We start from the raw sequence: 12,765 nt of genomic DNA on the forward strand, positions 1-12,765 counted from the left end.
AGCCTTCCCAGACACTGAATCTGGGCAGTTGAATGCAGTGTAATAGTGCAGTATATTATATGACATGTTTATGTATATATGTATATATCTGCATTGTATGTGACTTATGCTAGTGCTGACTGTACTTTATTCTCTCACCTGTCAGTGTATATCTATCCCTTTTCTTTATCTGCCCTAATACAGCTGTACTTAGGGTGGTTCTGAGACCTCACATTTATATACTTGTTAATATTTGTGTGGTTTGTCACATACTGTTGCGTGCTGCACGTTGCCATATTTTAGATGGAACTGTGTGTTGCATACGCTGAAAATGGGTCCCTGCAGCTAATTTTTGGCATCAGTCAGGACCAGTATAGTGCTGCTTAATATTTCCGCCAAGATTGGTCAGATATGTCTGACCAGGAGATAGAGCGTTATACTGCACCCATTTTTACTATCCTGCAAGTCATGTGCTGCAGGTGTTAGTGCGGAGGATTTGACTCATAAAGGGTTCTGTATGTGGCGTCATCTGGTGCCGGCCTCTTTCACGACCCCCTTGGGCGGTTTGTTTTCTCGGGATCCTCTCAATTGCGGATCGCCGGGCGGGCCCCATTGTTGTACCTCACTTGGGGTTACTTCACCATACTGCCCTTTTCATCTCAGGGTATCTCGCAGCTTCTTGCACTCTTCCCCTTGCAGGGATTACCACAACAGCCACCCTGGGTGGATGTCGTTTTCTACGAAACGCTAATTGGCGTGGTTGACGCCCTGTGGTTACTTCCCAGTTGGCTCTGCCGTGAACTGGGTACTGTTCGGGGCTCTTTCCCTCTTACACGGGGGGAAGCCTATTTCAGGTATTATTATCCCTGCTTTAGGGCTGGTAGCAGGTCCATTCTGGTTAGAGTGAATGTTGACCTGCACCTGTATCATACACCCTCAGTATTGCGTGCCTTCGGGTTACCTGTTGCTGACTAGCGGGTGGATCGCATAGCGGGACTCTGGCTGTTGCCAGATAGGAGGTGTTACAACAGTGTTTGGCCTCCTGTCCCAAATTCCCTGAGGGTCATCACGAGCCCCTCCTGGGGGGGATGGGCGTGTTACTCGTCTGATTACAGACGTTACTACGCCTCCCATTCCTGCGTGGTCGGATTCTTCGGATCCGTAGGTGGTAACTCTGCCTGAAATCAGTATACTTGCTTTCAGGAGTTGTTACCCATCCTACCATGGCTATAGCATGGTTGGTTAATACTATTGCATATTGGGTTGATGCATTTGTAACGTTTTTTCCCCTCCAACACGTCGGGGGTTCAAATGTATTTGGTCGCTCACGTAATATATGCTGTTGTCATAGGTGGAAATGCCTATATTGGATACCAGTCTCCTAACTTTCAGAGTTCCGGCTGCGACTGTATCCTCCGTAATACCCTATGGCTGCGCTCTGGGAATGCAGAGGTGCAGATACCATCTTTAGGGTTGATATTGTTTGGTCCTGACCTTGACAAGATTGTAGTAACATTGGCAGTATTACTAACGACAAGTTTACCGCTTTCAGCTATGCCCACTACAAGGCCTCAGACTAAGTCTGTTAAGTCTTTTTTGTCCTCTGGGTCAGCCTAAAGGTCTGTTTCTTCGTAGACTGTCGGCATCTACAAGGGCCGACATATCCAGTACCGAGCAGGCCTGGACTGCCAGCCGATCCTGCTTCTGAACCTACGGATATCTCTTCAGTCTGACGGGACAGGCCTACAACTGGGAGATACCGATTTTCTCAGTTCGCCCGGTATTAGTGTCAAGTTGCCGCGGCTACGTGGGTAGGAGAGTACGCCCTCTTTACAAGGGCCTTACAGATCCAGAAAGCTATGCAGTTGTTGCGGTAAGCGGAGCTAATTAGGCCATCCCCACTATCTCAGTGAGGGACTGGTTGTTCTGTTTTCTTTCTGGTGCGGTGGCTGAATGGTCCTCTTTGGCCTATTCTCTGTCTCAATTCCCTGAACCAGTTCCTAAAGCTACCTGGGCTCAGGAGGAAATCCCTATGCTCCATCATACGATGTTTGGAACCTGGGGACTTTAGGGTATCACTGGATATACAGGACGCGTGCCTACGGGTACTTACAGAGACCTTTCCTCAGCATGGGCTGAGGTTTGCTGTATCACAGCAACACTTACAATTTTTCGGGCTCTGCCTGTTGGGACTGTCCTCAGCCCCACAGGGGTTTACCAGCGTTTTGGATTTTCTGACAGTTCTTCTGTTCAGTATATCCCAATGCTCCTGTACCTGGACGGCCTCCTGCTCTTAGCGGGATCACCGGGGTACTTTACGGCCAGGTCAGGATGACTGTGGCTTCTTCAGGGTGCAGACGTTTAATCAACGGGGAAAAAGTCCTCCCTGCATCCCTCTCTGGGTATTCTTCATCTAGGATCCCTGCTGGATTCTCAGAATCTGAGAATTCTTCTGGCGTAAAACGGAATCTCCTCTCTTCCATTAGGAGTACATGGTTGTCTGCGCAGTCGACAGATGTCTTTACACTCTGGGATGCATGGTGGAATGGGCTCAGTTCCATTCCAGGCCTTTCCATAATTGGCTCATCTCCAGATGGAATGAGTTTTTTCTGTCGGATAACTGTTCAAACGATGATGCTCTCTCTGGAGGCAAGTCGGTCCCTGTCCGGGTGGCTATGGCCATCTCGTCCAGGGTTTTCTTTGCTAGGGACAGTGTCTGGATCGAATCCTTTTCAGTGCAGTTGGACGTCTGTCGATTCCACCCTGTCAATTAACTTACTCTGGCATAACTCTTGTTTCCCGGTGAACCTGAAAAGGTTCAGTCCGACAGGGTCAGGACAGTGGCTTCCTTTTTAGCAACACTGTTCGTTGGGTGGCAATGACAGGTATGTCACATATTCGGACATAGTCCGAGGGTCTCCTCCCGACCATCTCGGCAGCGTTCATTTCAGGAGCTCTCCATTGGGAAGCGGGAGTCCTCAGCCGTCACGACGTGCATCCCGGGGACTAGTCTTTTCCCCAAGAGAGGTTTCATCTCCTGGTGAGCAGGGGGGGCCCCCCTGAGGTGACCCTCATGGCCTTCTGACTTTATCACACTATGGTGTTACAGTTCAGCTCTGGGGATTCTGAAGCAAACTTCAGCGACTTTTTGTCGGTGAAGTGGTCCTTCCACTTTGTGTACCTGTGTTCTCCGGTCTCCCTTCTTCCTCGAGGTCTTTGGAAGTGTTTTCAATCGAGACGGAGATGCTTTCCTGCTGGTGGCTCCTGATTGCCCCAGATGTCAGGGGTACTTGGATCTTCGGAGTCTCTACATCGATACTCCATCCCTGATGCTTCACTGCCCGGACCTGTTGTCTCAGGGTCCTTGGTTTTGCCTTGGACCTGGGTCGTTTGTCTTTGACTGTGTCCTTACAGTGGTCTTACGGCTTCCCTGGCTTTGTCATCGTTGGAATGATTAGAGCACATGGATCAGCTTTTGCTGGGACCTACCACAAACTGTGGCAGCCATAAATCTTATGGTATTGTACCTGTCGATACAATCCTCCGGTGTCCAGGATTTCCAGATATTCTGGCATTCCTTCCGGCTGGCTTGGGTTTCACACTTGGCCTGGTCTTCCTGACAGTGCGGATCTCTACACTGTCAGTATGGTTAAGATATGGAATTGCTTCACTCTGGTATCCAGTTCATCCTTTGGAGTGTTTTCTTGATTATGCCTCCATTTGTCCTCCCTAGGGACTCCTTGGGAGTAAGTAGTGGTTCTTCGTTACCTCCGGGGACAGTCAATGGAACCGCTGGTTGTGATAGCCATTACATGGTCTATTGCTTAGGCTCTCTCTTTCTCTCAGGGTGTTTATATCAACCAGGAGAGTGTCTGAATTGGGAGCGTTCTCATGTGGCTCCCTCTTCTGGAGGGCATCATGTCAGGGTGGGAGTTGCTCTCGCCCTGTGTTTCTTCTTAGTGGTTTTCAGGTTCCATATTATTCTGGAACTTATGGTACGGCCATTCTGTCCCCAGTCCTCTCGGCTGGTGTGGCCTCATTGACTGTGGTCTGGCCTCTTTGGATTTATGTGATCCGTTCAGGTTCCTTACGGAAATCGGACTCCTTATTGGTGGTCTGAGATTTCTGGTTTTCACAGGAAAGGATGGCCGGCCTATAACCAAATGTTGGCTTGGATGGCCTCGTAGGTCTTCCTCAGGGGCCTACCCATGGGTAGGCCTTCCTGTTGTTGATGCTTGTTTTTTCTCGGGCCATGTGACCCTCGTGTGCGGCTCGCTGTGGCGCCTCGGCTGTTTTGCCTTACTAGGTGGCCACGTGGTCTTCTGTCCACACCTTTTTAAGGTTCTAGGCATTGGTTTCCTTTGCCTCTCAGGATGCTTCCTTTTTGGCGACGGATTCTCCTCTCAGCACAGGAGCGTCCCCACCCTTGGTTGAACTGTTTTGGGACATCCCCAAGGTCAACCCTGTGGACCCCCTATGGACCCTGAAGTAGAAAACAAGAGATATGGTAAGAACTTACCTTTGTTATCTCTGTTTCTACGAAGTCCATAGGGTCCACAGGGCGCCCGCCCTGACGCACCTGGCTTCATATGGGCTGTGTGGCTGGTCACCGGTTTTCCGTCTCCCATTTCGGTGAGTATGGTTATTGAGTGTTCCAGTTTTCTCTCTCTTTTTCTCTCCTCCTCCGGCCTTTGGCTACTTACAAACTGAGGTGCCTCTGGCTTGGGGGTGGGGTTATAGGGAGAGTGGACCCAGTGCATCCTGGGAGCTAAAAGCTTTAACTGCGTGGTGCCCGGATTTGGTTCCCAACCTATACCCCAAGGTCAACCCTGTGGACCCTATGGACTTCGTAGAAACAGAGATAACAAAGGTAAGTTCTTACCATATCTCTTGTTTTATCTGACAATTGGTTTGGTCATTGAGGTGTAAAACACAAATGTAAATTATAGATGGAGATTAATGTCGCTCTATTATATTCAGTAGAGGTTATTGTATTTTGTCATTCTGCAGAGACTTCTGTCATTTATATACATTTGTCAGCCGATCCCGGTGGGGAGGTAGAAGCACCTCTTGTTTGATGGAAATTTGTGTACAATTGATTCTGTTCTGCTAACAAATCTTATTTCAAAAGTGCCCCCCGAGTATTGTAGTACCCCCGCTCTATGTACCTCTACAGAATCCTATTGCTAGACTTGTCCTCGGTGGCTGCACCTTGATACTAGTGACTTCTGTCATCTTCTTCCATCTCTTTTTGTTACAGATTCCGACATTGAAGATCTTTTTGAAGAATTACTGTTTTGCCTCATCCATCTTATTGTAGAAGTTCCTCTCCTGTGAGTATTTTGTGTCCTATGTCGGTCTGATGTCTGTAATGACGTTAGCCTACAGCACCATTATCTAATACTTCTGCTTTGCACATTTTGCGTTATATATTTTGCAATGTTAACAGCTTGTTGTGCTTACCCGATATGTGTTCAATAAATCATTCCACTATTAAGGGGCATATCTATCAAAAAATTTTGTGGTATACCTGCAAAAAATCTTTCTAGTCCCTTGCACCTGCTGCAAACCCCCAAATCCCCCCCACTCGTCCAGTCCTCTGCACCTGCTGCCGCCCCTCCCCTGTCCTCTGCACCTGCTGCCGCCCCCCAGCCTTCTGCACCTGCTGCCACCCCTCCCCTGTCCCCTGCACCTGCTGCAAACCCCCAAATCCCCCCCACTCGTCCAGTCCTCTGCACCTGCTGCCGCCCCCCGTCCTCTGCACCTTCTGCCGCCCCTCCCCCGTCCTCTGCACCTTCTGCCGCCCCTCCCCCGTCCTCTGCACCTGCTGCCGCCCCTCCCCCGTCCTCTGCACCTGCTGCCGCCCCTCCCCCGTCCTCTGCACCTGCTGCCGCCCCTCCCCCGTCCTCTGCACCTGCTGCCGCCCCTCCACCCGTCCTCTGCACCTGCTGCCGCCCCTCCACCCGTCCTCTGCACCTGCTGCCGCCCCTCCACCCGTCCTCTGCACCTGCTGCCGCCCCTCCACCCGTCCTCTGCACCTGCTGCCGCCCCTCCACCCGTCCTCTGCACCTGCTGCCGCCCCTCCACCCGTCCTCTGCACCTGCTGCCGCCCCTCCACCCGTCCTCTGCACCTGCTGCCGCCCCTCCACCCGTCCTCTGCACCTGCTGCCGCCCCTCCACCCGTCCTCTGCACCTGCTGCCGCCCCTCCACCCGTCCTCTGCACCTGCTGCCGCCCCTCCACCCGTCCTCTGCACCTGCTGCCGCCCCTTCACCCGTCCTCTGCACCTGCTGCCGCCCCTCCACCCGTCCTCTGCACCTGCTGCCGCCCCTCCACCCGTCCTCTGCACCTGCTGCCGCCCCTCCACCCGTCCTCTGCACCTGCTGCCGCCCCTCCACCCGTCCTCTGCACCTGCTGCCGCCCCTCCACCCGTCCTCTGCACCTGCTGCCGCCCCTCCACCCGTCCTCTGCACCTGCTGCCGCCCCTCCACCCGTCCTCTGCACCTGCTGCCGCCCCTCCACCCGTCCTCTGCACCTGCTGCCGCCCCTCCACCCGTCCTCTGCACCTGCTGCCGCCCCTCCACCCGTCCTCTGCACCTGCTGCCGCCCCTCCACCCGTCCTCTGCACCTGCTGCCGCCCCTCCACCCGTCCTCTGCACCTGCTGCAGCCTCTCCACCCGTCCTCTGCACCTGCTGCAGCCTCTCCACCCGTCCTCTGCACCTGCTGCAGCCTCTCCACCCGTCCTCTGCACCTGCTGCAGCCCCTCCACCCGTCCTCTGCACCTGCTGCCGCCCCTCCCCCGTCCTCTGCACCTGCTGCCGCCCCTCCCCCGTCCTCTGCACCTGCTGCCGCCCCTCCCCCGTCCTCTGCACCTGCCCCTCCCCCGTCCTCTGCACCTGCCCCTCCCCCGTCCTCTGCACCTGCCCCTCCCCCGTCCTCTGCACCTGCCCCTCCCCCGTCCTCTGCACCTGCCCCTCCCCCGTCCTCTGCACCTGCCCCTCCCCCGTCCTCTGCACCTGCCCCTCCCCCGTCCTCTGCACCTGCCCCTCCCCCGTCCTCTGCACCTGCCCCTCCCCCGTCCTCTGCACCTGCCCCTCCCCCGTCCTCTGCACCTGCCCCTCCCCCGTCCTCTGCACCTGCCCCTCCCCCGTCCTCTGCACCTGCCCCTCCCCCGTCCTCTGCACCTGCTGCAGCCTCTCCACCCGTCCTCTGCACCTGCTGCAGCCTCTCCACCCGTCCTCTGCACCTGCTGCAGCCCCTCCACCCGTCCTCTGCACCTGCTGCAGCCCCTCCCCCGTCCTCTGCACCTGCCCCTCCCCCGTCCTCTGCACCTGCCCCTCCCCCGTCCTCTGCACCTGCCCCTCCCCCGTCCTCTGCACCTGCCCCTCCCCCGTCCTCTGCACCTGCCCCTCCCCCGTCCTCTGCACCTGCCCCTCCCCCGTCCTCTGCACCTGCCCCTCCCCCGTCCTCTGCACCTGCCCCTCCCCCGTCCTCTGCACCTGCCCCTCCCCCGTCCTCTGCACCTGCTGCCGCCCCTCCACCCGTCCTCTGCACCTGCTGCCGCCCCTCCACCCGTCCTCTGCACCTGCTGCCGCCCCTCCACCCGTCCTCTGCACCTGCTGCCGCCCCTCCACCCGTCCTCTGCACCTGCTGCCGCCCCTCCACCCGTCCTCTGCACCTGCTGCCGCCCCTCCACCCGTCCTCTGCACCTGCTGCCGCCCCTCCACCCGTCCTCTGCACCTGCTGCCGCCCCTCCACCCGTCCTCTGCACCTGCTGCCGCCCCTCCACCCGTCCTCTGCGCCTGCTGCCGCCCCTCCACCCGTCCTCTGCACCTGCTGCCGCCCCTCCACCCGTCCTCTGCACCTGCTGCCGCCCCTCCACCCGTCCTCTGCACCTGCTGCCGCCCCTCCACCCGTCCTCTGCACCTGCTGCCGCCCCTCCACCCGTCCTCTGCACCTGCTGCCGCCCCTCCACCCGTCCTCTGCACCTGCCCCTCCACCCGTCCTCTGCACCTGCCCCTCCACCCGTCCTCTGCACCTGCCCCTCCCCCGTCCTCTGCACCTGCCCCTCCCCCGTCCTCTGCACCTGCTGCCGCCTCTCCCCCGTCCTCTGCACCTGCTACCCCGCCCCCCCGATCTTCTGCACCTGACGCCACCCACCTCACCCCCCTAGTCTTCTGCCACCTCCCCCCTCAGTCCTCTGCACCAGCCCCCCTGTCCTTCCCCCGTCTTCTTCACCTGCCACGCCTGCCAGCATGCCTGGAGCGCCAGGTTACGCCCCTGCTTTTCATGTACAAAGTGCTGCATGCAGCTCGAGAGCCACGGGTTGGCCGCCCTGAAACTAGAGGGACTTTATCAGGTAACGGCAGCACCAAAGCGTGTTTTCCCAGGAGAATAGCCAGTTACATAATAACAGGTCATTTCCCAGCACTAACAGGTTACCCACTTGCTGAACACTAAAATAGTTATTGTGATTTAATACTTTTATAAAATGTAGAAAGTATTTGTGACACACACAGAGGGATGTGACGCGGTAACTGATTGCATATGGAGGGCACGCATACATCATGCAGTGGCGATTGAGGCACACGGGAGACGCATGGCCTCAAATGTTTAGAAAATGTATTGGGCGTTCCCGGCTGTGGCATGGAGGAGGCCTAGCGGGCGCACAAAGGTGGTCCGTATTATGGGAGAGTTATGTCGCTGCGTATAGAGACACATGGGGCTGTATAGGGCTAGTAGAAGTTTTGATGATGTGACCGACGATGGCGTTTAAAGACGCACCAAGCGGTATTTCAGCGTCTTAAGGACGATGACAGTGAGCGTCTCAGTCATTCCACATTCATACACACGGTGCACGGATGTACCCCAGGGAAGGGCACAGTTATTGTATCATTTCCTACAGCTCAGCAGATACATATACCAAACCATTCCAGTCATATTTATAGGACATAGGGGTAGATGTACGAAGCCTTGGAGAGAGATAAAGTACCAGCCAATCAGCTCCTAATTGTCATTTTTCTTACAGTCGGTAAGATGGCAGTTAGGAGCTGATTGGTTGGTACTTTCTCTCTCCAAGGCTTAGTACATCTCCTCCCACTGTGTTATGTACGTCTATGCTGTCTGTCTCAGTCTTGTGTTATGGGAGTACTCGCATCAATTACCCCTGTGTATAGTGGTGTGTATTTAAGGTGCCCTATCTTCTCTACTACCATATATCATAGCATTTTATAGTGTGTTTATTGTGCTGATTCTGTATGTATGTATTTACAGTATATTGTGCTACACTGCTTTGTATGTACAAATAATTCTGTAATGTACTTATTGCGTATGGCTAGGCTTATGCGGAGGCGGCTATGTCTTCTAATAACAGCACCCCTATCTAATATGCAGCAACCCCCATCTAATATGCAGCAACCCCCCCCCCTCTAATGTAGTCCTGCATAGCAGATAGATCCTGTAATAAAGTTGTTATTGCATAGTATATAGCTGTTATACGTTGGGTCTCTCTCTCCCTGTATACATAATAAATGTTTGCCTGATAAGCATTAGTCAGATTTACCGTCTGCTCCAGTTGAATGTATAAATACATTAATAATGTCCCAGCGTCAGTAAACAGATGGTCCGGCCCTCTCCCCGCCTGATAGACTGAGGTCTCTGAGCAGTGGGAGAAGGAGACAGACTGTCCGGCTCTGCGGACAGCCTCCTGTCAGCCGGCAGATAAGAAACCACTAGATCTACAGGAGAGCTGCAAACTCGTATTACAGTACATTAAACATGACTGAGAGCAAAGGTATAAACAATGCAATAACCCTGACAACACGCACTGGGCTGCATGACACCGCTGACACATGCATGATGTATGACCTGCCCTCCCCTCCCTGTATTACACACATGTTCCTTGGAGTCAGCTAGACTTCTGCCATCAGCTGCTTTGCTCTCGAGCTCATTCCTGCTGCTAAGTATACCCTGTTTATGGGTAGCGGCTATATTCTCCCATCATCATAATATAATATATATATCATAATATAAATAATCAGTCATCAAGTGGACATCCGTCATTTGTAGACGTGGCCGGAAGAATGTGGGAAGCGGGTTGGGATTTATCATGGCTTTTACACAATGGTTCTGACACATACAAGCACCTTATCTGAAGCACTTAGGAGATGTACCTGCATGGAACCAGAGTGTAGGCAGCCATGTTTAATCTGTGTTCATGAGATAATAGCCTGCAAATAGTGACACCACTGTGACTGGTTTAGGCTACAGAATCTCCCCCCCCCCCCCCCCACACCTTTTGCACCTCAGTATTACCAAGGGTCCCTAGGAGACAGGTTCAGTGTATTTAATACTAATTTATTCTACCAAATTGCTGCTTTCATCCTTTTTATAAAGGCAGCAGCGCTCATTGGATGGATAGGCTGCGTTCTGTGACTATTGGTTCTACTGAATATGTGATGCAGCAGCAGAGGTTTGGCGTCCTTAATAATTCTTATATATACAATCGCTGCTCCCTAGACTTGATAGCCATATTGTACGTGTGGCATATAGCTGATTATTGTATGGATATAGATAATGCTTCCCTCGGGTACATTCACTGCGGTTCTATGGCTTAGGATCAGCTGATTATTTTATGGATATAGATAATGCTTCCCTCAGGTACAGTCACTGCGGTTCTATGGCTTAGGATCAGCTGATTATTGTATGGATATAGATAATGCTTCCCTTCGGGTCCAGTCACTGCGGTTCTATGGCTTCGGATCAGCTGATTATTGTATGAATATAGATAATGCTTCCCTTCGGGTCCAGTCACTGCGGTTCTATGGCTTCGGATCAGCTGATTATTGTATGGATATAGATAATGCTTCCCTTCGGGTCCAGTCACTGCGGTTCTATGGCTTCGGATCAGCTGATTATTGTATGGATATAGATCATGCTTCCCTCAGGTACAGTCACTGCGGTTCTATGGCTTCGGATCAGCTGATTATTGTATGGATATAGATAATGCTTCCCTTCGGGTCCAGTCACTGCGGTTCTATGGCTTCGGATCAGCTGATTATTGTATGGATATAGATAATGCTTCCCTTCGGGTCCAGTCACTGCGGTTCTATGGCTTAGGATCAGCTGATTATTGTATGGATATAGATAATGCTTCCCTCAGGTACAGTCACTGCGGTTCTATGGCTTAGGATCAGCTGATTATTGTATGGATATAGATAATGCTTCCCTCAGGTACAGTCACTGCGGTTCTATGGCTTAGGATCAGCTGATTATTGTATGGATATAGATAATGCTTCCCTTCGGGTCCAGTCACTGCGGTTCTATGGCTTAGGATCAGCTGATTATTGTATGGATATAGATAATGCTTCCCTTCGGGTCCAGTCACTGCGGTTCTATGGCTTAGGATCAGCTGATTATTGTATGGATATAGATAATGCTTCCCTTCGGGTCCAGTCACTGCGGTTCTATGGCTTCGGATCAGCTGATTATTGTATGGATATAGATAATGCTTCCCTTCGGGTCCAGTCACTGCGGTTCTATGGCTTCGGATCAGCTGATTATTGTATGGATATAAATAATGCTTCCCTTCGGGTCCAGTCACTGCGGTTCTATGGCTTAGGATCAGCTGATTATTGTATGGATATAGATAATGCTTCCCTTCGGGTCCAGTCACTGCGGTTCTATGGCTTCGGATCAGCTGATTATTGTATGGATATAGATAATGCTTCCCTTCGGGTCCAGTCACTGCGGTTCTATGGCTTCGGATCAGCTGATTATTGTATGGATATAGATAATGCTTCCCTTCGGGTCCAGTCACTGCGGTTCTATGGCTTCGGATCAGCTGATTATTGTATGGATATAGATAATGCTTCCTTCGGGTCCAGTCACTGCGGTTCTATGGCTTCGGATCAGCTGATTATTGTATGGATATAGATAATGCTTCCTTCGGGTCCAGTCACTGCGGTTCTATGGCTTCGGATCAGCTGATTATTGTATGGATATAGATAATGCTTCCCTCGGGTCCAGGCACTGCGGTTCTATGGCTTCGTATCAGCTGATTATTGTATGGATATAGATAATGCTTCCCTTCGGGTCCAGGCACTGCAGTTCTATGGCTTAGGATCAGCTGATTATTGTATGGATATAGATAATGCTTCCCTTCGGGTCCAGTCACTGCGGTTCTATGGCTTCGTATCAGCTGATTATTGTATGGATATAGATAATGCTTCCCTTCGGGTCCAGTCACTGCGGTTCTATGGCTTCGGATCAGCTGATTATTGTATGGATATAGATAATGCTTCCCTTCGGGTCCAGTCACTGCGGTTCTATGGCTTCGGATCAGCTGATTATTGTATGGATATAGATAATGCTTCCCTTCGGGTCCAGTCACTGCGGTTCTATGGCTTCGGATCAGCTGATTATTGTATGGATATAGATAATGCTTCCCTTCGGGTCCAGGCACTGCAGTTCTATGGCTTAGGATCAGTTGATTATTGTATGGATATAGATAATGCTTCCCTTCGGGTCCAGTCACTGCGGTTCTATGGCTTCGGATCAGCTGATTATTGTATGGATATAGATAATGCTTCCCTCGGGTCCAGGCACTGCGGTTCTATGGCTTAGGATCAGCTGATTATTGTATGGATATAAATAATGCTTCCCTCGGGTCCAGGCACTGCGGTTCTATGGCTTCGGATCAGCTGATTATTGTATGGATATAGATAATGCTTCCCTTCGGGTCCAGTCACTGCGGTTCTATGGCTTAGGATCAGCTGATTATTGTAT

General features: G+C 52.4%; 1 protein-coding gene across 3 annotated transcripts in view; it reads left to right on the plus strand.

The window, feature by feature from the left end:
• DYM (dymeclin) overlaps window positions 1-12,765 on the plus strand; it is a 408,809-nt gene that overhangs the window by 71,413 nt on the left and 324,631 nt on the right. For all 3 annotated transcript variants that reach the window (XM_088476488.1, XM_088476487.1, XM_088476489.1), the window contains exon 6: window positions 5,240-5,312. In XM_088476488.1, the coding sequence (XP_088332614.1) occupies window positions 5,240-5,312 (73 nt within the window). The remainder of the gene's footprint in view (window positions 1-5,239; window positions 5,313-12,765) is intronic.

This window comes from Taudactylus pleione, unplaced genomic scaffold (assembly GCF_031769625.1).
Source record: "Taudactylus pleione unplaced genomic scaffold, aTauple2 ptg000189l, whole genome shotgun sequence".
NCBI classification, from domain to species: domain Eukaryota; kingdom Metazoa; phylum Chordata; class Amphibia; order Anura; family Myobatrachidae; genus Taudactylus; species Taudactylus pleione.